The 27860-nt window shown below is 39.7% G+C and overlaps 2 protein-coding genes across 42 annotated transcripts in view; one reads left to right on the top strand and one right to left on the bottom strand.

Annotated features, from left to right (window-relative positions):
- The window catches only part of Liprin-gamma (liprin protein kazrin), a 44513-nt gene that overhangs the window by 5790 nt on the left and 10863 nt on the right, over positions 1 to 27860 (top strand). For 11 of the 41 annotated variants that reach the window (XM_086828506.1, XM_020944218.2, XM_020944210.2 and 8 more), the window contains exons 2-5: positions 9660 to 9693; positions 22864 to 22934; positions 24570 to 24890; positions 25835 to 26444. In XM_086828506.1, coding sequence (XP_086684632.1) covers positions 24777 to 24890; positions 25835 to 26444 — 724 coding nt within the window. In that variant the 5' untranslated portion in view covers positions 9660 to 9693; positions 22864 to 22934; positions 24570 to 24776. Of the gene's footprint in view, positions 1 to 9659; positions 9694 to 15628; positions 15935 to 22863; positions 22935 to 24569; positions 24891 to 25834; positions 26445 to 27860 lie in introns of those variants that run through there. The other 30 variants (XM_086828507.1, XM_086828491.1, XM_086828488.1 and 27 more) reach the window with 4 other exon arrangements.
- On the bottom strand, positions 20434 to 22518 carry LOC110177492 (uncharacterized). Its single transcript, XM_020944248.2, has one exon. The coding sequence runs from the start codon at positions 21088 to 21090 to the stop codon at positions 20587 to 20589; it is 504 nt and encodes a 167-aa protein (XP_020799907.2). The 5' UTR covers positions 21091 to 22518; the 3' UTR covers positions 20434 to 20586.

The following is a 27860-nucleotide window of genomic DNA, read 5'->3' as shown; positions in this document are numbered from 1 at the left end:
GCTATAAAGACAGTCGCACAGATTTTGAGCATGCACTGAAAATATTATTTGATTTAAAGTTTTAGACTAGAAAGTATTTCAAATCATTGATATGTACATGATTTTTTAGAAGGCAAGAACAGAAAGTCTTTTAAACAGTCTTTTTATTAATGGAAAGCTTATGAAAACCATCGATAATGACAACAGATTTCAGAATTTTTAGTACATTCTGTTGAAAAATATATTTTTTTGAATAAAGTATATATCTCATTTTAATAAATTAGAATCTGTTAAGAAAATACTAATCAAAATCTTAGGTATGAATAATTTTAGTTACTCCCAAGTTTTTTAGAATGACCTCTTACTTGTTCCCTCAGTGAAATTAGCTTCGCTTCAATTTCTTTGAGCTGCCAGCCTTTAATTGGAGACAAAAGAGGCCAAATGGAGGCCAGGTTAGCTCTTTTTGAATGCGGTCAGCAAATGGCTGACCACGCCCACCATTCGCCCTCATTTATTAGATGGCCTGCGAACCAAAGAAGTTGAGCCACAAAAGCGAAAAAGGCACGAGCTGCGGTGGTGGTGGTGGTGGCGGTGGTGGCGAATGTGTAACCATAAACCACCCAGTTAACCACAAAAACGATTTTGGCTCACCTCTGGTATACCTGTGCATGTTAATGTGTATGTAGTGCTGCACACCTGGGGGTGGAGGGCAGGAGATGGTCAGGTGGTACATATATTGTGTGTCATGCACTTTCAACCCCGGGGGTATCCTTGCAAAAGGAACCAACAAGAGCAAAAAAAGACTAAAGCCAATAAAGACTAAATTGAGCAAAAACAAAGATGCACTGAGAGGGGGAGATCCGGGGATATTGTATTTAGATATTTGGAAATTTTCAAAAGTATCTTCAGTTAGAATAAAAATATCTTGACAGACTTGAAAGCTTTTATAAGCAATACCAATCTATTTAAGAAAGTCTTTTTACAATTGATGAATATCTAAGTATAAAAAGACTATTTCAAATAAGATTTCTAAAAGGAAGTATAAATATTTCTAAGTATATTTTACCTTCTCAAAATATAAAAAGTATTACAGTGTCTTATGGAGCATTACAGCTTTAAATTTATATCTCTTTCTTGCTGTCTTAATGTTTTATGGCCTGCTTTCTTGTGTCCTTTGAAACAATTCCCCTGACTAAAGGTACAACAAAAAAGGAAGAAGATTTAGTTGCTAAGATACAAATAAGAGGACACATAGAAAAGAAGCATGCAACAGTCTGCTGAACATGGCCCACTTGGCAGGGTTGTCAGGTTTTCCTTCAGTTGCCAACTCTCTCTCTCTCTCTCTCTCTCTCTCTGTCCTTGTTTCATGTTCATTTTTCGGTAGTTCTATTTGCTTGTCGCCGAGTGACATTTTGGCTGACGTTGGCGGACTTCCGCCCCCTCTATTTCCCGTCCTTGCCCCTGCCTTTAACCCCCTGTTGCCCGCAGGACCCAGAATGACACGTGCTGTTGGCAGTCGACGTGTTCACTCCCATCATCCTGGACTTTCCCCCTTTTTCTTTTTTTGGGTTTGGCTTAGCCGCAGTCGAGAGTTTGTTCATTACTTTAAGCCCGGGGCACTGTGGTGCAAAATCATCAACATTTTCACTATTTTCTATAAATCGAAAGAGAAACTTTTTATAAATTATCCTATAAATCTTTTAAAAAGAAAATTTAATGAAAACTTATGAATCACATCAACCAACCACATTAATTTATGTAATAAATAAAGATTCCTGAAAGCAATATGCCTCTAATTGATTTAAGCCAACTTTGGGGGAAAACCAAACCAAAACCAAACTCATATGCAAAACAAATGAAAGCCATTAATAGAATAAGAGAAAAATAACAATTCAATAAAAAGTTTTGTCTGAAAACAATATAAGAAAAACAATGTGGGTAAAATTTAATTACTGTCAGGCTTCATAAATAAACTGAAATTTATTTACAAAATAATAAACACAGGAACGACAGACAGAAAAGGGAAATATGAGCATTTAAAATGTATAAGAAAATCTAAAAAATTAAAAAAATATAATAACTTGTATAAGGATAAAGGAAACAAACTTCTGACTAATATTAAAATGCCCTAAATAGGTTAATATTACCTTAAGACATTCATTCAGGTACAAGAATACGAGGTAATATTTAAACCAAACCGAAACCTTGACATTTCTTTGACATTTTGATTGTATCAATGCGTTTCTTTATTGACACTTAACCTTTTTTGAATGACACTTCACCACTGTTTTATTGTTTCCCCTTGGGTCCACTGTAATTTTAATTTCTTTTGATGTATTATCCCCAGACACCTCGCTGGGCTTTTCACCCCTCCACGGATAGTCACCCTCGATTTCCGCCCCATGACACCCTTGCAACTGCCTTGACACTGGCAATCGGACGTGAATTGTTATTGGGTTTTTATCTGGTTCAGTGTTTTATATGCAGATTTATGCAATTCCCATTTGATAGGTATATTATTCCCGGCTGGGTCAGGACAGCAATTTCCGCTGGACCCAAAGACCAATTCGATTCAATCAAAAACGAGAGGGAGCTGCAGCAGCAACAAGAAATGCCAAACACTCATTCCATTCATTCATTCATTCATTATTATTGACAAATAACCATAAACAAAGCACCGCGGCGTCGCTGCTGGAAAAACTGTGGGAAATTTTTTAAAAAAATTTGTGGTTCCTGGTGCTGCTGCTGCTCCTGATGCTGTATTTAAAATATTCGCTTTTAAACCCAGTTGGACCATAAAAATTCCATCAGCATCGAAGCAATTCCATTAGCACGAAATGATTTGATGCGGTTTTAGCTCCTGTTATCTGTGGTCCTAAAGGAGGACTCTCTTCCTTTTTTTTTTTGGGGGGGGGGGGGGGGTGGTGGTGATGTTGTCAGGAAGCACAAGTGGATTGAAAAGCCATAAAGTCATCCTCAGCATCCTCTTCGTCTCCGTTTTTTCATGGCTTTCTTTCACAATGGCTTTAAGCTGTCTCTCTCTCTTGTCCAAGGATTTCTTTGCCTCAGGAGTTGGCAAATTTAAAATACTTTCCTTGAGGGCTCCTTTTTGTGGCTTAAATTGCTTGGACAGATGCAATTTCCTGGTCACGGGGTCTAACCCTTGACCTGACCACTGATTGCTGCCTCTAATCACCTAATTCCAACGCACAGCATCTGCTGCTCCTCTACCAGAAATGGTGTTCTCTAATTGAAATGTACTGGGGGAGTGGCCCCAAATCCCATTAGACGTGAATCTCTCTGGATCCCGGGGGTAACATTTCTAGAAGGATAATGTGCAGGCCTAAAATTGTATATCATACACATAGAAAGGCTCTGAAAGGATATGGTTATAGATGAACACCATTAATAAGATTTCCAAGGGTGTATTTTGTATATAAGTTTTCCATTATTTGTGAGTAAATTTTTAAAGTGTTTAAAGAAGTGTAGTGGCTATGTTTTACTGGAAAAAATGTTTAACAGTAAGAGGTTCATAATAAAAACAAAATGAAAGAGCTCTTTAATGTATGTATGATTTAAGAATAATTACTATAAAACATATTATTACATATAGGTTTTGAATACAAATTTTTATTATTATTTTTCTTTTGTTTTGGAAACTGATAGTTTTGACAGCTCAGGACTCAGGTTACATATTTTCTTCCCGTGCAGCTGGAAAATGTCAGGATAATGTGAAATGTACACCTCCGAAAGCTGGGCGACAAGTGGTGCTCCTGGTGAGGAATTTAAGCACACATGGCGGAAAAGCTGGAAAAGCTAGCAAGGGGGGGCGAGGTGGCAAATGCAGATGCAGCAGCCGCAGCCACAAAATGCCAGGAACGCATAAAATGCCGACATTACCGCCAACGTTGTTCGCTTGGCAGGGGGGTTGGGTTCGTTTTGCACCACACCCTACCCTCTCCCCCTTTACAGGAAAATGTGAATGTGATAAGCAATGGGAGCAGGAAAAGCGACTCATGTGTGGGGCCAAAAGCTTCCGCTTGTAGCGACTGGGGTGAGTGTGGAGGGGGGAAAATGGAAAAGGAAATTGAGTGTGTGTAATGCGTACTTATGGCGCACATTTTAAATGAAATTTTCACTGGCACTTCGCTTCCTGTCTCCTGTCTCCTGTCGCCTGTCTCCTGGGCGGCTGGCCGGTTTATATATACCCCTATATCCTGTATCCCTAGCTTCCGCTAAGCAATTTCGATTGGATTGAAGTGCGGCATGCGGCATGTGGCATGCGGGGCAACAACAGGTGGCCCTTCTGCAGGACACACCTTGGAGTTGAGGGGGCTGCATACTTTGCCGGCTTCCGCTCGTATGTTTCGCATATTTGCCTTCGTCCTTCCTCTGATCCTTCCTGCTGTTGCTCCTGCTACTATCCTTTCTGCCTCGTTTTATTAAATTCGTGCCTGTCTGTCGGGGGGCCAAGTCATGGTCTTGGCCAGGAACTTATTCCCGCCACTGGGAGCGGCTTCAACCTTGGCCCCGCTGCAGGCACAATTCATTTTTCATGTAGTCTCCAGGAAAAACACTGACAGAGGAGTTGGGAAAGGAAAACGGGGGGCTAGAGATATATAGCCCGGTCAAATGCAATATTAATTGGTTTGGACTGGAAACAATTCTGTTTAAATTTAGCTCTACAGAGCCAGTAAAAAGCATATTAAATTTTCCTAGTTCTTCTGCTGAAATGAAAAGAAGCAATTAAGTTTAAAAGTGCTATAAAAGTTTTCAAGAAATCGTATACTTTGTGTCTTCAAATATGATACAATTTAAACTATAAATGAATTTCCCATTTACCAATTAAGCTGGTCTTGTTGTTATAAAACCAGCAACGTTTTAAGCCATATTAATTCCCTTTGCATTTCGGTTCATATTTATTTTCATTTTATTTTACCTTTAGGATTCCATTTTATTACCACTGTTTTTTTTTTTAATCCATGCATTTTCACTTGGGCAAAACAACAATTAAACGTTATCTGCTTGACATGCATTTATTTTGAAATGGATTTCCTCTAAAGGGAATTTTTATTTCAGAGAGGTCTTTGTGCCACTGAAACTCTGTTTAATTTCATTATTTTAAAAGTACTTTTTTCTGCTGTTAAATTTTGATTTAAATGAAACTCTATTATATTTAAAGGGAATTGTTTTAATATTCATATAAAAAAGATTGAGTATCGTATTATATTATATTTTCACTAGCTGTAAATAATTTCAATAAGTACTTAAGTACATTTTTAGCTGCAATAAAAATACATATGATAAGTGATAATATGCTTGATATATTAAAACCTATTTATTTTTATTTAACTAATTAAATAGCAGTTGTCGAGCTGTTTTTATAGATATTTAACATGGGAATATATGGAAATTTAAGTTATTTTTTATGGTTTCGTGAGTGTGATGGATTTTTCCTATATTTTAAATCAAAGATTTAATCTTGTTAACATCCACAGGGGAGGACTGTCATATTGGCTTACATTTCCAGTCGGTTCATGGGATTTGTTTCTGTAACTTTCCCCCTTTGTTGACAACATTTTTTTGCAGTGCATTGACTGTCATATATATTACCACATTGCGACAAAATTCTCTGCATCTCTCCACTTGAATGTTTGTTGTGTTTTTCTTTGCTCATTTGCAGGCAAGTCGCGTTCTGTGCCGCCTGCCATCGCCATGGAAAATAAATTTGTCAACTTGCAGTTGCCGGTCTTGCTGGCTTTGCCTTTGCATTTGCAATTCGCAATTCGCTAGTTTTCCCCCATCGGTCGGAAAAACCTCGAAAAGAAAATATAAAAAAAAGAGCAACGTGAGCTGAGCTCCATCTGCTCGGCAGTTTGTTAGCTTTTTGCCATCAGCAGCGGCTATAACACATTTCGTTTTATTGTCACGTACGCAGTGTCTCTATATATACATATATAGATATAGTTTTACAGTTGTCTCGTCGAAGGTTGTTAACTATCGCTGGGTGTGGCCATGGTTGAATTTAAATTGCGCTTTAATTCATTCAGAGAGAAAAGGTCTTTGCAGTCTGCAAAACCATCGCTTGCAGTGTTGTAATGACTTAATTAAGACACGAAAATATTAATTAACACAGCAAGCAACCGTATTAAATATCAATTACTTTATTGCACAGAGCTGCACATCTGTTTTCTGTTTGATTAAATCTTTCATAAAGTGCCAAGTTATCATATAAGCTGACATGGTCAAGTGTCAATTTGTGTGGCTATTAAGTTAATTACCTGTGACCTTTATATTTTATCAAGTCAAAAGTAGTGTAAACTATGGACTCTCATTATAAATTGAGGAATTTTGTTTAATTATTTACTTGTAATTATAATTTTTAATATACTCAAAAGGCATTTTCATTCACTAGTTACTTGATATTCTAATTATTAGTATGCTAAGGCAAACAAAAAGAAATAAATCATCAAACTAGCAATGATATTTCAGAAAAATTTGATTTAGTATTCAGAAGAAATGCGTTAAACTAATTAATTTAGATTCTAGGAAAGCAAAGGGTTTAATTTTTAATTAGTTAATAAGTTATCTAGTAGCTAAAAAACCTCAATCCCTTTTTTTCCTGCATATAATTACAATTTAATTTGCCAAGTTGTTAATGGCCATCAAGTTAAGAACTAAAGAAATTCTGCATTTAAGCTGGAAGTGAGGAAAAAAGAATGTCTGCTGCTGGAAAAAACTAAAACAATTCCAAGCATCTTTCTCGCTGCTTTTAACTACCATTTTCTTTTGCATTTTGAATGGCGTTGAGTAAGAAACTTTGTCATTTAATTCCAGCATTCATTTTATTAAAAAAAAGCACACTACCCGAAGCTTCTGCAAAGAAAAAAGGAAAAGGAAAGCTGAAAAAACATTTGCTCTTTGTTATCAACAATTGGAAAACACCTGAAAAAGTTAACTCCTGCTTAAACTTTGGGTTCGGCATGAAGCCAATTAAAATTCTATGGAATGAATTAGAGTGCAGTCTGCATTCACGTCACGCTAATTCACTTTGCAGTTTCATCTTTTAGTTACTTTATACCTCCTCCTGCAGTCGTGGAAAATAGTTTTCCAGCTCTCGTTTTTCACCTTCTGGCAGACACGGAGGATTACATGGAGCATGGACAGAAGTCAGGTGCAGGCGATGCCGGAAATATATGTATATATAGGGGGATAGAAAACGAACAGACTTATTACATTACTTACGCTAAATAACCACTTACAAAGTGGCATTAGGCGACGGAGATGAGCACGAAGGAATGATCCTGGCAAGGTAATGACGGTGATGGTGATGATACTCATCCTGGGTAACCTCTCATTAAGAAAATGCCATAAACACTCTCAAGGGAGTGTCGAGAGTGCAGAGGGAAAAATGGAGTAAAAAATAAAAAGGTTTAATTAGTTGTTAAATATAACTTCTTGCAGAATTGAGATATAGTTAAGGTGACTTAAAATACACTAGTTTTAAAGCCCAACTATATAAGGTACATACAAGAGTATCTAGTTGATGTATTCAATTCCCATTAAAGATAGATTTCTTTATGTGTACAGATTGTCCGGAAAATTCCTCTGGTTAGGTAGTAAAAAGAAAATGAGTGAGTCAAACAAAGCTGAGGAGGAAATGCAACTGGCGGGCTGGGGAAAATCAAGGCAACGTACTTGAAATATGCATTCCAATACATGAATGTTTCTGTATCTGAACATGCAAATTCTCTTGTGTATCTGTGTGTGCGGTTAAGCAGGCATACCACACACACACATATCAAAAAGAAAAGCCCGGAAAAATTCTGTCTGTCTGCCTGTTCGTCTTCCCTTTTTTTGATTGAGTTTTCAGTGCATGAAATTTGCATTGAGGGAATTGTTTTACTCATCCTTTTCGTGTGTGTATTTAAAATTTAAGGATATATTTTCTGTAGTTTCAATAACAAGGCGCTCGGCTTGAAGAGCTTTCAAGTGGAATGTTTGAAACAAGAGCTGCAATTAAGGGCCACCTACTAGATACCTGAGAATGTAGTTACTGCCATAAATGAATTATTTACACAAAATGGGCTGAAAACGAGTTCTTTGTTAATGGGTTGTGTGGCCATCAATTACCCAGACAAAGCGATTGTTTATTTAAATATTTTTAGATTGTAAATATAAATGCCTAGAGTTATTGGAAAAATCATTGAAAACAGCTCAAAAGATTGTGAAGGCTTCAATGGAATTTATAAAAACAATTATTTCAAGATATTTACTTATTTGTAATTGTACAAAGGCACCTAATAAATATAAAACAAGAAATATATAAATATATACAAAATCATAATCAAATCATCAATCAATCTATATATGAAATTTGATGAAAATCTGTTGAAAATTGGAAAAGTTATAATTTTTTCTAAAGAATTTCCAATCGTTGCTATGGCAGCTATATACATATGTATATGTATATATAGTCCACCGATTCGCAATGCTCCGACTTATATACTAGTAAAATTATATAGAAAAATAACTCCATAGTTTCATTCATAGCTTACACTTAAATTTGTTCCATAACAAATCTCGCACATATGTCCTATGATTCCCAACTTGTTCTAACATCTCCGGAACGAAGTGACTTCTACCGGCCAAGTCTCAGGAATATGTTGTGTTACAAAAGTTGCAAGTCATTGTTTATTAGTGTTCAAAGTTAGTAACTGATCATACATACATACTTACTGGGGTGATAGATACTTACTGGTTATAGTTACTAACTTACTTATTGAATTACTGGTCATAGCATTAATTATTAATTAATTAATTATTACTGATCATAGTTACTTTCTGTTGAAAGATACTTACTGATCCTCTAAATTTAACCACCGTTTCCGTGGCTATTAATATTATTATTATTCCGATTTACATTTATTGTTTTATTTAAAGTTCTTATAAGGCTTGGTTTGTTGTTTAATTAAGATTATTAACTTCTATACAAATACTTTAATGTTTATCCAACCTGAAAGTATCTGAAAGCTGTATCTGTGTTCCGGCTTAGCGGTTTAACTTTGAGTTTGAACCATGGGCACATTCTCTGCTCAAACTATTTTTCAAGTATTTTCCGCCTTCCTTTAAGGATTTGCATTCGACTGCACTGAGAGTCTGCTGTGCTGAGACTGAGACTGGCTCTAAAATCTAATATGGCAGAAAACCCAATTAAAACACTGGCCAAGACAAGGGACCTAGGAACAAGGAAGCAGTCCGGCAACAAAGGCGGGAATGGTGGCAGCAGCCTCGAATAATTCCAGGGCTGTGGCCCCAGACAAGTTTAATCTCTTTGCCCGATGCAGGCAGCTGTGCTCCGAACCCGGGGACTTTGAATTTGAATTTGGTTGGAGGCACCACCCGGGGGTATGCAATATATTTCCGAGAGCAGGAGCGAAAGCAGAAATATATAATCACACTGAGAAAAGGCCTTTAGGCCATATAAGTAACTAGCTTTAAATACCTTTGACTAGCTTTAAATAATGTTAAATACTTAACAAGCTTAATTATGCTTTAAATACAAAAAACAGCTTTTAAGCTGATTATTTTATATTTAAATTCTTGAAAATCTCTTGCAAAATGTTTCTCTTTGTGCACTCATAAATATGTCTAATGTTGCCTTTCCCATTTCTTTGCAGAGAGTGTCACTAATTGAATGCTTATTGCTGGCTGGTAAGTTTATTGAGCTCCTGCTTAATCGAGGGAAAAGCCATTTAAAAATAGGGTGGAGAGCAGTCCCAGGGATATGGAGTTAACATGTGGGTTACTGGTTCAAGCTGGTTGACAAATACTTGGTCAAGTGCTTGGCAAATGCCGCACTCCTTTTGCGGGAAAGCTTTTAGCGAAAGTGGATGGAAGGCGTTATGGAAATGCCAGCTTGAGAACCTTGATCAATATCAGCAGCACAGTTGGCCCAACCCAATTTCGCTCTCCCTCTCTCTCTATTACTTTGGGCCATAAAGTGCTAGCAGAAGGACTAATCGCCGGTCAGCCATAAAAGGAGGAGAAAGGATAAAGTTATGGGGGCACTATAGTTATAAAAAGGCAAAGGATAGCTTTGTCAGGACGTGGACACATGTGGTTTTTGTAGCCACCGCGTGGTTGCAGTTCCGTGTGACATCTTAAGTGCATCATGGCTGCATAAAGGTCGCTACAGCTACAGCTACAGCTGCAGCATATCCGTATCCGGCTGATGTTAAGCCGACGCTTACCGGACCGGAAGTTGAACCCATGCCCAAGACCCGTACTTTTACGGCAGCAATTTGCCACAGACAAAGCCATCGGAAATCTTGCCCCCGCGGGGGTTTTTTCCTTTGTGTCAAGAGTTTACAATGTACGAGCTGAATGTACATGCCACACACAGGGCAAAGTATTCATAAAGATTTTGATGGAGCCAAGGAAGCCGGGGATTAGTTGTAACTATTTTGGTGGTTGAAGCGCGTGAAATGGTTTTAAATAATTCAAAGGACAGCGTGGCAAGTTCTTAAACTGCGTTTTACTGCCTCACATAAAGAGTGTTCACTTTATTTAATTTTCCCTACAAGTGGAAGGAACTTTACAAGCTAAATTCATTGCTGTTTTTATGGAGTAAGCTTCAAATCAATCTTATCAATTGCATTTTAAGCTCATTTGATTTGTTGTGTTTTCAATAAAGTCCAATTAAAAAGGGGAAAAAATTGCTTGAAGTATACGCTCAACATCAATTCAATTGCTTCATCATTCGAAGAGTTTTCCATCTTGATATATATTCGTTTTGTTTTCAATAGCAAGGCATCTTCCTTTTTCCATTTTCCATTTTCCTTTTGGTTACTCTGCCCCAACTAGTATGACAAAAGTAGCTTAACTTGTTTTTCCTTTTATTATTTTCCTATTTTGTTCCACTCCCCATTTTTATTTTTTTATTTCCGAAGAAGATTTATCGATGACCGTGCCAACTCATACATAAACTGTTCATGGGAGCACGTCCCTTTGCCATAAAAATATTCGAATATGAGGGAAATATTTTTTGGCATGAATAAAAAACTAGGAAAAACTACAAATTCCAGGGAAGGCACTGGCTTGCTTATGACTTTCCAGTTGATTTGAGACCAACTTGGGAGGATACCACATATTATACTTGGTAAAATGTGGTCTGCTATTTGTTGAATATTTAATCAGACTTTTCATTTAAATAATCTATCTAAGCTTTGAACTTAAGCCTCTTTAGGCAAATGAAATCTACTTGAGAGACTTAAATCTCCTTATACCTAAATCTCCTTATATTTATAAATCTCCTTTTACTTAAATCTCCTTAATGAACCCATTAGACTGGCAATTAAGGACACTTTTCGCCAACATGTGAGTCGCTTATTGTTACAAAACATTAAATGATTACTCGCCCAATAACTCCATGCGATTGCCACACGCAAATCGACCGCAATGAAAATCCGGCGTAGAATTTCTGGAATTTCCTCTGTGTGTTAATTGGCTTTAAATGTTGGGCGTGGCCAGGTGGCCATCGAAATTGAAATTGAGACCGAAACCGGAAACCGTAGAGAACCAAGACCGCTGATTATCTGCTCGACCGCTGCCCGAACACGTTCAAACTGGCGTGAGTTGGGGCAATAAAAACTTATTAAGCGATGCTGAGGACGCAAGGACTTGCAACTTGCCATAAAATCCCCAGAGAAACTCGTGGGGTAGGAGCCAGGATCCCGAAAACGTACAAGGGGACATGGCGAAAGGATAAATGGAGAAACATTTGGCAGAAATGTGTCGTCGTTGCTTTTGGGGCAGGACCGTAATAAAAACAGGGGGGGGTGGGGGAAATAAAATGGAATAAAAAAAAGACATGTATAAAAAATGCGCATACGCCGCATTGGCTTCGTCTGTGTCTGCCTTATAATAGACATTAATAATATATCGCCGCTTCCGCATCCACTTCCGCTCCAGACTCCATCTCATCCGATTCCAGTGGCAAAGTGCGATAAACCGTTTAGCAGCATCCGGGAACATAAAAGGGATGAGCAGGACAAGGACAGCAAGGACTTGGTCAAAGGATATTGCTTCTCTGGAGCTCTCTCTGTCTCTGTGTCTCGCTATATCGGACTAAATTTACATACTAATTCGATTCATTACTCGCCTTCCCGGTCTCTGGGCTCTTAATTGAGGTAATCAATGCATCTGTAAGCTGATTTGGTTCGAGTGGTCGCTCTTCTTTAGCCCCAATCAGCTTACGTTGCAATGCAGCAGTAGTAGCAGCATTAGTCCTTAGGATTGACTGCTTACAGTTTGCTTTCCATTTTCAATTCTCCGGCAGCTGCCATCAAATTCAATAACGAAGACATATAAGAAATGTACGCAAATATTTCGCAATAAGATATTTACTCTCATACATGCACACATACACACATATATGTAGAAAAGAGTCCTGACAGAGCAACAATGCCATCAGCAAGTATTGGCAAAACTTTGGCGACTCCTCTTTCTCCGTTTCAGTCAACATTTTGCAGTGCCATCTGCGGAAAGTTTACTGCGATAAATGAAAATAGGAAGCCCAGAACGAGCAGCTACAACAAGATGTTGAAATAAGTTGTCAAGCCAACGCATCCGGCTGTTTTTCACCAAACTCCCACACCGATGTACTACTCCTTGTTTGCCATGTTGGGCGTGTATAGTTTTCCACTTGTCTGACTGCGGCGGCGGCTGTCGGCGATAAGCGCGCAGAGCATTGATAAACATCCCAGCTCCCACCCAGGAACCACAAACTCCCAGATACCCAGCTTCCTTGCCAGCTCCTCTCCTGCGTTTCCCTGCTAAGGCCAGGATGAAGTGAATGTCAGTTGGCGACAATAGCGATGCGGCGCTCACAATCGGTTGGCTTGACAAAACGACTGCCCCATGGAGAACTCATAGGGAAAAGTAATACACTGGGGGCTAAAATTATGCCCCAGGGATAATAGGTACCTTGTATTGTCTTTTGTAGAAATATTTAAAAAATAACATAGACAATCAAGGGTGCCAGAGAAATCGCTGTGGATTTTATATCAATTGAAATGATGCCCTAGAGAATGATAGAAAATGTTAAAACACAATCGATTATCTATCATTTGGAGAGTGTTTTAGTGTAAATTGTAATTCCTTGTTTAAAAGAAAAAGAAATGTTGAAATTGCATATATTTCACTTAGAATAGTTGCCAAAGTTATAATTTCCATGGTATCATTAGCATTTTTATTTCAGCTCTTCCTTTGGAACACAATTTCTTTGGATTTTCTTTCTGTTAGGTATTAGAGCAGACCTTTTAGAAATCACTATATTAAATCTCCATAAATTCTTTTTTTCCCTCTGTATTTCAATCACTCAAACGTTAAGGTTGAGGTCGCTTTCGTTGATTTTCTGGAACTGTGCAGAATAAAAGATGCGGGGGAAGATGGAAAACCAGTTGACTGGGAGAAAAATATGGGAAAAATATAGGGGGAACCAGTAGGGGCAGAGGGGGATGATGACTGTCAGTGGGACACTTTGCTGTCAATGGCAGTTGAGTTACGACAAAGCGAGAAATTGCATGGCAGCCTCGCTTCCTTGGGCTCCCATCGCTTGTGGAATTTTTCACGCGTCACCTGTGGCAGATAGTGGTGCCCCATACCCATATCCTCCTACTCCTTCTCCTCCTCCTCCACTTCTTCTTCTCCTGCTCTGCAGGATGTCTTTGGCTTCGGGAATTGTGGAGGGTCCTAGGCCTATGGAGCGAGAGTTGAACGAACTCTCCCGTAATCGATGTTCTTTGTGCGTCGCCTGCCATTGTTCAGTTGGATATCGCTTGCATACATACATATATCCTGGCACCGATGGCGTCTGCCAGGATGAGCCCGAAATGGCAGGAGAATAGGCCCGTTTACTTGACGTTCATTTGATAACATTTTATTAGCAACAGACGGCGGTTATCTCACGGCTGCATTTCGCAATTTCACATTGCTCCCAGACAGATAGCTACAATGATTGTCAGTCACAATAAACACAAACAGTTGCCATGTCCATGGGAGGCTGGGGGGTAAGGATGGCAGAAAGGATGCTGCACAGGATGGGATATATCGGAGAGCGATTCTGTCAGGTGCAAAACTCTGTACGTGGCTGCGGCTAGTCACGTCTGCCACTCGTATTTATGAATGGCACTCCACAGTGTATAACTACATTATGAGTGCCAGGGGGATTCACTGGGCTCGAGTCCTGCCCACAGGATAATACGCTGCAATGGCTCTCATTTGGATTACTCCACCCAGTTTGGTTGATATGGCAATTGAATTTACTGCTCTATGTAGTTGCCTTCGGCTTGTGGAAATCCAGACTGAATAGTTGAACCGAATAAAGGTATTTTTGCCCAAACTCAAATAAAGTGAGATGAGATACACATTCTTTGGTATATTAATTTTCCGATAGGATAAATTTCTAGAGCCAATAAAACCGTAAACATATTTTCCAAATAAACGTATAAAGTTTTATGGTAATATCAGACTAAGCTCGGCAGCACTCTTTGCCAAAACAAACATTAAAAATAATAACACAGCACAGCTTGCTTAAATCGGAGTATGCAATTTTGTCAGGGTCTGGAAAAATTTCCACATAAAAACATAAGATGGAATAAATAAATTTTCTTTTAAAATAGGAGAGACACTTTAATCAAAGGAAATTTTCAGTATGCAAAATGCACAAAGGAATTCTTAATTTAGTGTAAATGTAAGATGAATCTCAAAGACAAATGCAAGAAAATATCATTTAGTAAATGTCACATCAAGTCTTGCTAGAAATTGAAACTTAATTTTATTTCCTTTGTTTGCTACACATTTTTATTGAGTCTTTCATCAGCAAAAGTTGAACCTTTCTATCCGGGGTCAAATTATTTATGTGTTTGGCTTTCAGACTCTCAAAGCCATTGTCACTTCCTCTGCGAATGACATGGGACAATTGCAGCAGAGTAGTTTGTATATTGAATTACAATATAATGTAAGTCTGGAGACAGTTCTTGTTGTGTGAAGAATATTTCACTTCCCCTTGGAATCCCCTCTGGGCCACTCAAAAACACTGTTTACCACTGACATTTTTGGGTTCTTGGCTCTGGAAATTTTGCTTTGTGGCTTGGATCTGAGATCTGTGTATTTTAGCCAAGTGAAGTTGTGGGTAAAATTTACTGTGGTTTTCCCCAAAAGACTTCAATTTATTTAGCTGATTAATTGAAAGCTAAGAGAGGAGGGCTTTCGGGTGGGTGGTGTCATTGCAATTGTGTGAATTTACTTGGGCGATGCAGACTTTGACCTTCGTGCGATTTTCTGGGGAGCGGAGCAACAATGATTTCAAAATCCTTCCCGTTTTTTGGGAGACCTGCTCTCCGTACCGAAAACGTAAACAAACACTTGTCCGTGGTCGTGTTTTTGAGTGGGGTTTTCTCTGGCGAAGTTGAGGGTTTTCCAAGCTTTCTCAACTGCGCAAATGCGCGCGCTCTCTCTCTCTCTCTCTCTCTCTCTCTCTCTCTCTCTCCCACACATTCTCTATTTCTCTTTCTCTGGCTAAGCTTTTTGTGACGTCACAGGGACGCCGCCAAAAACGGCACTCGAGCCAAATGCCAAGGACTCCAGCTCAGTGCCGTTCGAGAATTTCGCCAAGTGAGACGTTGTTCCCCAAGTGTTTCAATAATTCTCTCTCTTTCTCACTTCCACACCCCTCTCTTTCTAACCACGCTCAGAGTGTGTGCGTGTGCGTGTGTGTGTCAATAAAAATCAACAAGAGAATGGCCAAAAAACTTTCGACCAGAACGTGTCCAACAAATTAGAAAGGCGTACAAACCAACAACAAATAAAGAAAAATCGAGGAAAAACCGACATTGACTTTAACTTGGCCACGTGGCCAGTGCACTGCTTGTTTTTCCTTCCCGAATCCAAGGTAAATTTTCCCAAAACAAACAGGACCCAGCATCGCCGCACCAACAACAACAACAAGAACATGGGAGGCAGAAAAGCGGGGAGGAAAACAATTGTATTTTTGGTGGAAAACCAGCGTCAGTAAAATTCGGTCAATATTTGTGCGAGTGTGCGTGAAAAGAGGGAAATTTTTACATTTTTTTTTGCCATTTTTATGCCGATGTTGTTATTGCTTAGACTTGTGCCTGTGTGTGTGTGTGTGTGTGTGTGTGTGTGAGAGGGTGTGTGTGTATGTCTGAATGCAAAAATAAAAGAGGAAAAAAATATCATAAGGGAAAAATGGCAACGAGCAGGGAAAAATCTGTGTCAGTCATGAATTACGCACTATCTCAGTGGGAATTCCAAGGCACTGGGGATTTTGTGAATGAATAATCATGCTGCTTGCCATATAAAAACATATATATATTTTAAACCAATTTGCGCCTGTGCGAATCTTTATTAATTTCCGCCTGGCGTTGCCACTAATGACAACACCTGTAATTGTCGCCAGACACGACAGGCACTTGGCTCACATTATTGATGCACGGTGCAAAAAAACAGGGATTATTGAAAGGATACATAAATTAGATAAATAAATAAATAAAATAAAAGAATATTTGAGGAAAAGAATGCAAAGATAAGTTGACTTATGAAAGTGCTTCTAAAGAGTTTCATTATTTTTTAAACATTTAAGACACTTAATTAAAACTAAAAACATATGGAAAAAATCTCAATTCTAAAAAGAGGAACAAAAAATTCAAGTCAAAAAATAATTAATTATGTTTTTCTTTACTCTTTTTCTTTGTAAATTGAAACTCCAAGCACCAAGACCTATATTTCAAGCCCACCACAAAAGTAACACAGACTTCATTGTACACTCCATGAAGTACACCATAAATTGCAGTTGTTTTTGGTCTGGGATTCTGTGTTTCTTTTTCGTCTTGTGCTTTAAATCAAAGCCTTATGGGTCAAAAGTATGCCACCTGGTTGAATAAATCAAAAGCGGGGCCCTGTTCGCGGGGGGTAAATGTTGCACATTACGTGAAGTTCCAACGTCTCGTATACGTTATATGTTGCGTTACGCATACGCCATGTGGGTCCGACCAAAGACCACCAACAGTGCGTCATGCAATAAATCGCACGACAATAACTCACGCCGAAAACCGGAAGGCTGCGAAGACTGTTGAGGGGAGGAAGGGAGGTACAAGGGGGCTTTTTTGGCCCAAAGAAGGGGGTAATGGCACGGAATAAGGCCGTGTTGTGACCAGGAAAGTCACAAACTGAAAGCTATTAAGGCAAAAGACTTAAAGACTTTTTGCCACCCACAAAAACCGAGAGACTGTCTTTGCCCCATCTACCTTACAGAGCACAATGCGTGGGTAACATACCACACACACACACACGCGCACACACCACACACACGCACACGCACTTCCGTTTCCTGTCACAAGAAACAACAACGAAAACTCACTTAGCTGACTGGCACTCAGCATCTCAGCCTCAGCCTCAGCCTCTCTGTTAGCCAGACTCACTTGACATGCTCTTAATACCAAATAAAAACAAGAGCTCAAGGACACTCTGCTCCACATCTTTTTTTCCTTTTTAAGCAGAACCGAGAGCCCCCAAAACACCCAGCCTTCCTCCCCGCTCGTCATGTGTAAATTTTTAATGTTGCCAAGACCCCGAAATGTAGGTTATCAAATTGTGTTCAAGTTGTCTTCGCCGAAGCCCCGGGGAAAAGTTTTTACAGCAACGGCAACGGCACCGGCACGGTATCCCTCCATGGAAAAACATTTTAAATGATTTTGTTGTCGGTGGTTGTTGGATTTTTCCAGCGCTCTTGTTGTTCCACCTTTTTTGTTTTTTTTGTTTTGTTCTGACCCCTCTGCCAATTGGGTCAAGCATTTACATTTCACGCCTAGCGAAAATATTCAGTCAGAAGTTTTCGCGGCTGGCGAAACTATGCCAGGCTATCCTCCACCCAAAAAAAACCTCCTGGAACCTGATCCTTATCCTGCTGTGTTATACACGCTCTCAACCGCCGTCGGTAGCTGCATCTATTTAGTCAAATTAAAAACACAAATTCAACTTTGCTCTGCCGGCTGCCACTAATTAATTGCAAACTAAATGAGTTTCTCGGCATAAAACTTTATCCGCAGCAAAGCTGATTGCTGTCAGTTTGTGGCTGTTGATGGAGAGAGAGAAGGGGGTTTGCAGGCTGCTGCAGTCGACAACTACGAAGGGGAAATGTGAAAATGGTTTACGTGGCCCCCTTTTTCAGGAGGCGCCTAGGAGGAGTAGGAGAAGGTCGTAGACCATACACAAATTGGAATTTGCGCTGCTCACACACATTCCAGTCACTCCAACGAGGTTTTGCTGGCCAGAAAATGGAAAGGTGATCCTATCGAGTCATTCAGGAAATTAGGGACTCACACAAGGGGAAAAATTATTACAAGGAATGGGTGTTATTCAATGTTCTTTTAAGTAGAAAAAAAATAAAAAATTTTAAATGGAAAATACTGCTATAAATATTAGCTTACATATGCAATAGTTCAAGAGAATTTAATAGCAGATGTCCCTTCAGAAAATGAATCTTAAATAAGTTAGCCCTTAAAGACAACTTTATGTTCAAACCTGATAAATATTCAAGGTAAAATATCTGCAAATATCACAGAACATAAGCCAGAACATTTCCCTCTGTGCAGAAATCCCGGCTCCGTTTGAGTCATCATCAGATTATGAGTCACACAGGCAGTTGTGCAGGGAGCCATATGTCAGCTACAGATTTGTTCGACCAACGAAGTTAGCCGCTCGGAAATTATTTGCCCGTTTGCAGTCAATCCGATTGGCAGGACTCGCAAGGACTGGCCTTAATGACCACTGCCAGGACAGATCATCGGACAGCGGCACTCACTCAGTCACCCGGCACTGGCACTGGCATTGGGCAGTGAGCCATTAAATTCTCACTTGGCGTGTGCGGTGGATGGGATTTCAATTGCTGGCTGGAATGACTGCCCGCGGCGTGAATCTGTTAATTCAACTTATTAATTTTCATTGAATTCCCTCCGGCTTCCGCTGCCACTGTCACTGTCACTGTCAATGTCATTTTCTGCGGCCTCGGGGAAATTCGGGAACGCAGCTCGATGAGCTGTGGTTAGTATAATTAAGTCTCAACGAGTTATTCTGCTGAACACACAACTGCTGCATTAATTTGCATTCATTTTGCACATGCCAAAATATATATATTGAATAAATATAAAATATAAGCCTGGGTTTGGCTAAAATTCATTTATACATTTTTCATTGCCAGTTTCCGGCCAGATTTATTTTAAGCCTGGAGGAGCACGTTTATTGTATTAGGAGTGTTTTCAATAAATGCCAAATATGTTGCTTGTTATTTTTCTGAGGACGTCGTCACACACACATGGGACGCACACAAAAAGCAATTTATGAAGCACACTTCTCAGGGCAATCAACCTCCTGCCTCTCCCTGCTCTCACACACTCTTGGGGGACAGACGCACAGAGAAAACCCTAGAGTTTAATTGAATGCGAAAGGCAACTACATAAGCAGCGTCACCAGCAGACCACAAATCAAATAAGTAAAGCGAAAACAGGTCAAGTGCTCGGCCTGAACTTGCTGCAGATGCATCTGTGAGCTGGGAGCCAAGAGCAAGATGCTCCTGGACAAAGGGGAAGCACTTAGTTGGCCAACACCAGTACGCTCCTTTGACTCGTGATATGTGCACACAAATACTGGCAAACAACCTCTCCTCTCCTCTCCTCTCCTCTGCAGCTGAGTGCACATAATCTGGATCCGCCTTTGAGGCGAGGCAAACTCTATGGGGCTCCGGGGAAGAGATGCTTTCAAATCGCCACAGCGGCTAATTTGTGCAGCTCCGACACAAATTGTAACTAATTTTGCGTCCCCAACTTTCTGCTTTCATTCCGATGCAAATTGCCGGACAACCTGGACAAACTTAAAGCCCCCCCAAAAAAGTTGAGTGATAAAAACGCAGTTCGCAGGCTTGTTTCGCTTAAGAGTTGACAAGCGATTTTCAGCAAACTATGTCGAAGACAGACTCGCCGAGTGCCAAGCGGAAGTTGACAAGCCCCGGTGACAGGCAAAAGTTTTCTAAGCGAAAAGTTTAGTCTTTTACACGCTTAAAGCGAAAAGAAAAATGTACAAAAAATACAAAATGGTTTTCTAAAAATCGAATTTCAATAAGCTAAAGCCCTAATGCACACTCAGGCTTTCCCGCATTATAAGGTTAAATCATTGTATGATTTAAAGAAGTTTCCAACTTAATTTGTTCATAACTTTTGGAACAAGTTAGTTCTACTTATATTTTTATTCATCTTTTATGTTGAACTGTTGAAAACACTTCCAATATTATACATTATTTTATTATATTATATTTATTATTATGTTTTGTGTTGAAACAAGACTTAATACACTTCCCATATTCATTATCTTTAAACATTTTTGTAAGCACATTTTTATTCGCCATGGTCCTGGTTTTGTATAATTTCTTGTAGCAACCAAAAGATTTTTCTTTAATTTAGATTACTTTAAATTTTGCTACCAAAAGATTGATTTTACATTTAGAATAGTTTAAAATTTGGCTTATCTAAACTAAGTGCTTCGAAAAACTCTTGAAATCGTTTTGGGATTTCTGGACTCGTAAATGCGATCCAGTTTTTGGAGATACCTTTCCCGCATGACCGCATCCCTTCGCTCCCGCACCGCCATATTGTGACTGGTGAGGTCTCTCAGACGCAACGAGATCTGCTCCGTGCGCCGACGCACATGCTCGTCCATGTCGCGGGTAAAGGTCTTCTGGGCATCTTTCCAGCTGCTCGTAGTCTGCCGTTGGTGGCGATCCGTGATTAGTGCCACTCGTGCCAGCCGGACGGATAGCTTTTGGACCTTCTCCTCCTGCAACAAGCCGCGTCTCTCTTCCACCGCCTTCTGGCGCTGATCCAATTGCTGCTTCAGCTCCTTGGGCGGTGGTCGTTGGTGTTGCTTGATTCGCAAAAGACTGGGTTGCTCCTCTTTGCCAGGATCCGCAATATGCTGATAGAAGGCCACGGGAGATCGGCCATTGGCTGCCTTCTCCAAGTTCTTAGGGAAACTCATAATTTGCAAAACAAAAAACAAAAAGTTTTTGCAACAATTTTGACTCCAGACCGAAAGGTTAAACGAAATAAAACAAACCCTAAGCTGGCAGAGTTTACCAAGGGTTCTATCTTTACAGATTTATTACCAGCATAATAATAAAATGAAATACCATAAAGTTATTGCTCAACATTCAACACTCATCTCAGGTGAAGAACATCCCAAAAAATATTTTAATTACTCTTGCCTTGTTTGCCCTCAAAATATACCAAACATTTAAATTACGAAACCATAAAAGATGAACAGCATATTTTGTGATTAAAAAAGTACAATTAAAAGGAGCAAGCATAGAGGTCGGAAAATAAAAGAAAAACACCCACACACACACAATGCTGGCAGTTAATGCAGTGTTGCCCATGGGCCACCAAAGGGTTAAGAGCACCCCATTTATCTGCGGCCTGTCTGTGTGCAACATAAATACCTATTCAACTCCACCGAACTTTGTGTGTGTGTGCGAGTGTGCTTGTGGCACACGGATGTAACGCAAAAGTTGCTTGTTATTATTATGATTAAAGTTTCTGCTACTATAGTGTGTGCCACACACCACATTAGTGTGGCCACGCCCCAGCCAGGACTCCCAACTTTGCTCTGCTTTTTCCAGCTTTCCCTGCTTTTCCTGCTTTAATATAAATGTTTGTGGTTTCGTCGTCAAGGTGCTTTGGAGGCGGCTCCTGTGGCCCCTAAGCCCCTTCACTATACGAGTGCAAGTACATATTCATATGTGTATCCAAGCTCTATCGCCTCCATTTGGTTCATGGGATATTTTTTGGGGGGGAGTATGCAAGTAAAGAAAAAACATGAAGCCAAAACATAACCGCAACATATTTTGCCGGTCATCCTTTGTTGTAGTTGGATCCTAAAGCGGATTAAACTTAAAGTATTTGCGTGGCCCCGTATGGGTTTTTGAGGGCAGCCCCTAAAACTGTGAGAGCTGTCAATTCAAGGGGCAATTTTTGTGTTGAGCAGGGCTCTATTAGCTGGGCTTAAAGGATATCTCAAAATGGCAGGACTTAATTGTGAGAGGCAGAGGTGGTGGGAAAGTTTACAGTTCTATGGTTATATTTTCAAGAGCTCCATATGCGAAATACTAATTTAAAAAGAGTTTTAAGTTATATACAAACTCGATAGTGACCAATTTTTCCATGTGTCCTTTTGAGTTCAATTTCCCGCATGACTCTTTAAGTTTGACTTTCCCGGTAATGAGTTATTTGTTGGTCAAAAGTGTACTTATGTAGCCGTCACCTTTGCTTTCCAACCAGTTTAAGTTACGAGTACCACACCTTCCGTTCCATCCCTCCGTATGTCCTGTCACATGCCTTGTGCTCAGTTAACAGCTGTCACTCCGCCCCCTTGAGACTCGGAGCTGTAATTTAACTTCCCTTCGCCCTCCCCCAGAAGCGGCAGCTGTAGTGACAACTGCAGCAGGAGAACTGCAAAACTGCAAACTGTGAACTGCGAACTGAGCGCCGACATGCAACGGTTGGCAAAAGATAAAAAAAAAGCAGTGCAAACATACAGAAAACAAACCCAAAATGGAGGTTTATGGCTGGTGTTTGGCCTACATACATGCAGGCAAACTAAGGCCATTTGGGGGATTCCCAAACGAAGCTTTCAGTTTTTATGGCCATCTTTGTGTGGAGCGACCAAATTAGTTGGGTTTGCAGGAGAACAAAATCGTGTTGCATACCCAAAAGGCGCTGACTGAAAAATTTTTGCATTTTTGTTTACTTGCAGGACAAACTCGTAATTGAATGGGAAATTGAAACGAAAGCAAGAGAGAGAGAGAGAGAGAGAGCCAGCTTAGAGTATGTATTAAAGCCCCATTTCCTTTCCTTTGAGGGTCTACACAGAGAATACATCGAGGATAGTTCCAATTTTGAGCTACATTTTAAGATCAATCAAAGCACTAAGATTCCGAAGCATAAAATCTCTATGCTCTAACAATTTTTTTCAAAATCAAATTTGAAACTTCAATTTTTGTAACACAGTTTATTGGCAACAAAAATAAGTTATTAACAAGAAAGGAAGGTAACTTTGGCACGCCAAAGTTTGTATACCCTTGCAGATTGAAATTCGATCACTAGGAATCAAATACAATATGAATTATATATATTTATTTTTATTATTTTATATTAATTTAATTCTTCCATACATTGTATATTTACAGTTTTACATCCACCGTTTTCCATTTTCCTCTATTTTTAATGATAGTTCAAGGTTAACATATAATGGCTATATATCAAATTTGATGAAAATCTGTTGAAAACTGGAAAAGTTATAATATTTTTTTCTTAAAAATTTCCGATCGTTCCTATGGCAGCTATATATATGTATATATAGTCCGTCGATTCCCCATGCTCCGACTTATATTCTAGTAAAATTATATATAAGAATAACTCCATAGTTTCATTCAAATAGCTTGCTTTTAAAATCTCGCACACATGCGCTATGATTCCCAACTTGTTCTAACATCCCCTGAACGAAGTGACTCCTGCCGGCCACGTCTCAGAAATGTGTTGTGTTACAAAAGTTGCAAGTCATTGTTTATTAGTGTTCATAGATACTTACTGGTTATTGATATTTTCTGATCATAGATACTTCCTGGTCAAAGTTACTCGCTGTTCATTGATACTTACTAATCAGAGCTAATTACTGATCATAGTTACTCACTGGTCATAGCTACTTACTGGTCATAGTTGACAGCTATATATATATATGTATATAGTCCACCGATTCGCCATGCTCCGACTTATATTCTAGGTAAATTATGTAGACGAATAAACAAATCCAATTCCAAAACAAATCGCGCACATGTAGGCATATAATTCCCAAGTGGTTCAAACATCCCCGGAACGAAGTGACTGCAGCCGGCCAAGTCTCAGAAATGTGTTGTGTTACAAAAGTTGCAAGTCATTGTTTATTAGTGTTCAAAGTTAGTAACTGATCATGCATACGTACTTACTGGGGATAGAAAGTTACTGATCATAGTTACTTAAAGCTCATAGTTACTTACTTTTGAAAGATACTGATCCTTTACATTCAACAACTTTTTTTCTGGCAGTTATATTATATAGTATTCATATTTTCATATAACTAAAACGAAATTCTATAACAATTCAAGATTTGAATCGGAGATAACTTTTGTACCGCGTTGCAAACTTCTGACTCAAAGTATACCTTGCAAGGGTATAATATAATCTATTTCCTATAACTGAGTGTTCCTGCACAGACTTTAAATCCTTTCCGATGTTTCCTTAGCTCTGTGACATATGCTTTATAGGTCTTAAAAATCGTTGTGTACTTTGAGGTTTTTTAAATTACTTCATGTTTCTGATAGTTATCCTTCCATGTCGCTTAACTTATATAAATTTATGGATTAAATATATCTAGATCTCCCGCATTATATTGATTTTGTTTTATATGTTTTCTTCTCTGTGTAGTGCCAGGTCAGAATGTTTGAGCGTCGATTAGTTCAGATTTGTGGCAGTTGAGGCGCCAAGAGGAGCCACGAGACCGCTTCGTCCTTCGACCTTTGTTATCCTAGCACTCCCTTCTGTCTGTGTGTGTGCTGGTGTTAGCTTGTGTATTCTATCTGTGTGTGTGTGTGCGAGAGGAAGTGCTGGAGTGCTGGACTGGTGGTGGCTAGCATGCAAATCAACGGTCTCGCTGCCGGACCCACGATGGCAGCCTCCGAGCCACCAGAGCCGCCGCCGCGCAATCCGGATCGCATAAATGCCTCGCTGCACAAGCTGGGCGAATCCGTAAGTACCACCATTCCGCCCCCCCAGAATATCCAGAATACCCAGATACTCAGATACTCAGATACTCGCTCCCAATCTCCACCTAACTTCCGCATCCGCAAACACGATACGAAAAAATTCACCAAAAACGAATCCGCACTTGATGTTTAACCTAATTGGGACTCATTCATTGCTGGGGAACAGATTGCATGCCTCTGGTTCAGATATTCCACCATCTTCACCCCACCACTTCCCCTCTTTTTTGGTGCACCAACTTTGTATTTCTACTTGCTCGCCTGCTTTCTGAATGAACAAAAAAATGAACTGAAATTTCACAAAAAAAAAAAAATATCCCCGAATCTGCATCCCACATTGACTAATTGACAAACTTTTGGGCTTTCTCTTTGTCTCTTTATATATATGTATATCTATATGTATATAGTTTGCTATCTCCTTGCTATCTGTCTTTGGCTCTTAAAGGTTTATGGGGCTTAAATCAGGGTTTAGCTCATTTTGCAAAATCAATTTAAATGTGCATATTTTAATCTTAAAGATAACTATTTTTAAACCTTTGAAGGGTATTACCAATTCAATTAAAACTTTGAATTTGTATTAAGCATATAAAAATATAAATTTAACATACCAAGAAAACAGATACTTTATGTTCTTATTATGCTTTAAGCTTTAACCAAGTTTAACTCAAAAAAGTTGCAGTATTTAAATTAAAATTGTCTTAAACTTGTCTTAAATGCTTGTTGCTTTTAGGGACTTGGCTTAAATGCACAAAAGAAACTTGCTTATGCGCATGTAAAATGATTTTGCAAAATGGACTATGGTACTCGTAGATTTTTACTATCTCTTCTCTCCTCGCTTATATATACTTTTCCCCCCTTTTATCTGCTCTAGTTGGTGCTCAGTTTCCGAGTAATTTCTAACATCGTTTTACTGCACTTAAACTTTTCCAGAAAGTTGTGAAATCCCTGGACTCCGGGAAGGAGAAGACCGCCGCCTCCGTCAACAATAACAAGCCCATCAGGCCGCTACTCTCGCTGGACAGCACAGTGACGGCTTCGACATCCTCGGTGGGGGTCATTGGAGCAGGACCAGGCGGAGGAGTAGGTGTGGGAGTGGCTCCTGCCAAGCCATCACCTCTGATTTTGGCCAACAAGCGAGACCTCACGCCAAGCAACGATAGCAGCTCCTCGCCGGCCAGCTCGAATGGCAGCAACCAAACGCTCACGCCACCCATGACCGCCGATAGCCAGGCGCTTCAGTTCCACAACCAGCATCGAGCACCTGCACCTGCACCTGCACCAGCATCTGCATCAGTATCTGCATCGGCACCGCCACCGGTGCATCCCGGCAAGGGGGAACCCCAACAGCAGCAGCAATTACCGAATGGCATCGCCAGCACCAGCAACTGCAACAGCATCAGCAGCAGCAGCAGCGGCACTTGCAACTCCAGCACAGCCATGATCCATGCGAATAACTCGAATTTAATTGCCGCAGGTCACATGGCCCAGGCACCCGGCCCCGCCCACAATGCCACCTCCGGCGGCAGTGCACTCAGTGCGGGTAAGTGTGCGGGTTGAATGGGTCTTTGGGTGTGTGTGTGAGAGCTATGCGTTGTGAGTGTGTGTGTGTACACTGGGAGATAAGTCAAGATTTTGATTTAAAATAAATTATTGCAGAAGCGACTACCAGGAATTTGTTATAGGAACTCATAGATATATCGATTTATAGAACTAGATAATTTTATATTGAGAGGTAAAGTTGGTTAGAATGAATCTAAAGAAATCAAAAATCTAGTCACAGGTTTAAATATTGATATATAAAATATCCAAAAATATCACAGTTTACGTTTTTTATACAATATTATTCAAAAATATTTGTAATATAGAAACTATTACTTAATCTAAATTTAAATTAACTTTTTAAAGGTTTAAATTGCTCCGATATATCAATCAGAAGATTGATTTATTTCACCTAACCCTTTTTTCAATGACCTTCCCTTTTAATAATTTATCAAATTTAAATCCTGACTGCAGTGGGTGTTTTTTTGCAGTGCATTGAAATGCATTTGTAATGTGTAAACGCCTGGGGAATGGGGCAAGGCGAGGAGCAGCAATCAGCAGATTGCTGCGGGCAAAGAAAGGACCTCCCAGGAAGGGGGAATCTTTGCAGCATGAATGGTCAAATGCCGGTCTGTGGTGGCCACTGTGGGAATGGCTAATGGGCGGCAACCATCGCAACCAGGAATTAAATCAACGTTCCTGATTGAATCCTTTCAGCCGCCATTCCGTGCCTCCCCCAAAATGCGTAAATTATTGAAAGCCATTCCTACTTTGCTTTTTAACTTAATTGTTAAGCAGTCATTTACCCCAAAAAGGAGTAGTAAGAAAATTGCAATTGTTGTTGTGGTTGAGAGACATCAGCAAGGGGGCTATAAAAGCCACAAGCTTAAACTACAGACAACATTGCCACACATACAAACACTACATGCAACAATGAAGGACGAGAAGCACACACACACAAACACACACAGGATGAATGTTGGGTTAGGTTTTTCCGAGAGATGAGAGTGCCTTTTTTAGGTGGGTTTTCCCCGGGTTTGCCAACGCATCGGATTATATCAGAATGGCAAAGTGATGTACACTTCAAAAATCTGACAAATGGATGGTAATGGCCTCGGTGCAGGCACTATCTTCTCCACTATGTCTCCTCCAACCCACCCTCAAAAGCCAGAATCCATCCACTTTGAGTGCTGCAGTTGAAAAGTCATCGGAGCGCAGAGTCCGGTCATTTCGGGGAAGGTGAAAAAGTCGGTGGATCCCAAAGTGGTTGCGGTCGAGTTGGGCTTGGGAAAACTTAAATGCTGGAAATTAGACAGAGCACTCTCTGTTCGAAAGTGGGTTTTTTTTTAGACTGTCCGCCTGCCACTTAAGTTTCGGAAATTTAAATAAGCGTTTCCATTTTTTTAAATTGTCCTTT

The sequence above is a fragment of the Drosophila serrata genome, unplaced genomic scaffold, assembly GCF_035046125.1.
Source record: "Drosophila serrata isolate PLE 108 unplaced genomic scaffold, ASM3504612v1 contig_184, whole genome shotgun sequence".
In the NCBI taxonomy this organism is placed as follows: Eukaryota; Metazoa; Arthropoda; class Insecta; order Diptera; family Drosophilidae; genus Drosophila; species Drosophila serrata.
Note: the sequence above shows the minus strand (reverse complement) of the source record. Positions and strands in the feature narration are given on the sequence as shown.

Excerpts from the sequence above, each read along its gene's own strand:
- LOC110177492 (XM_020944248.2), bottom strand. The coding sequence starts at position 21,090 with ATGAGTTTCCCTAAGAACTTGGAGAAGGCAGCCAATGGCCGATCTCCC.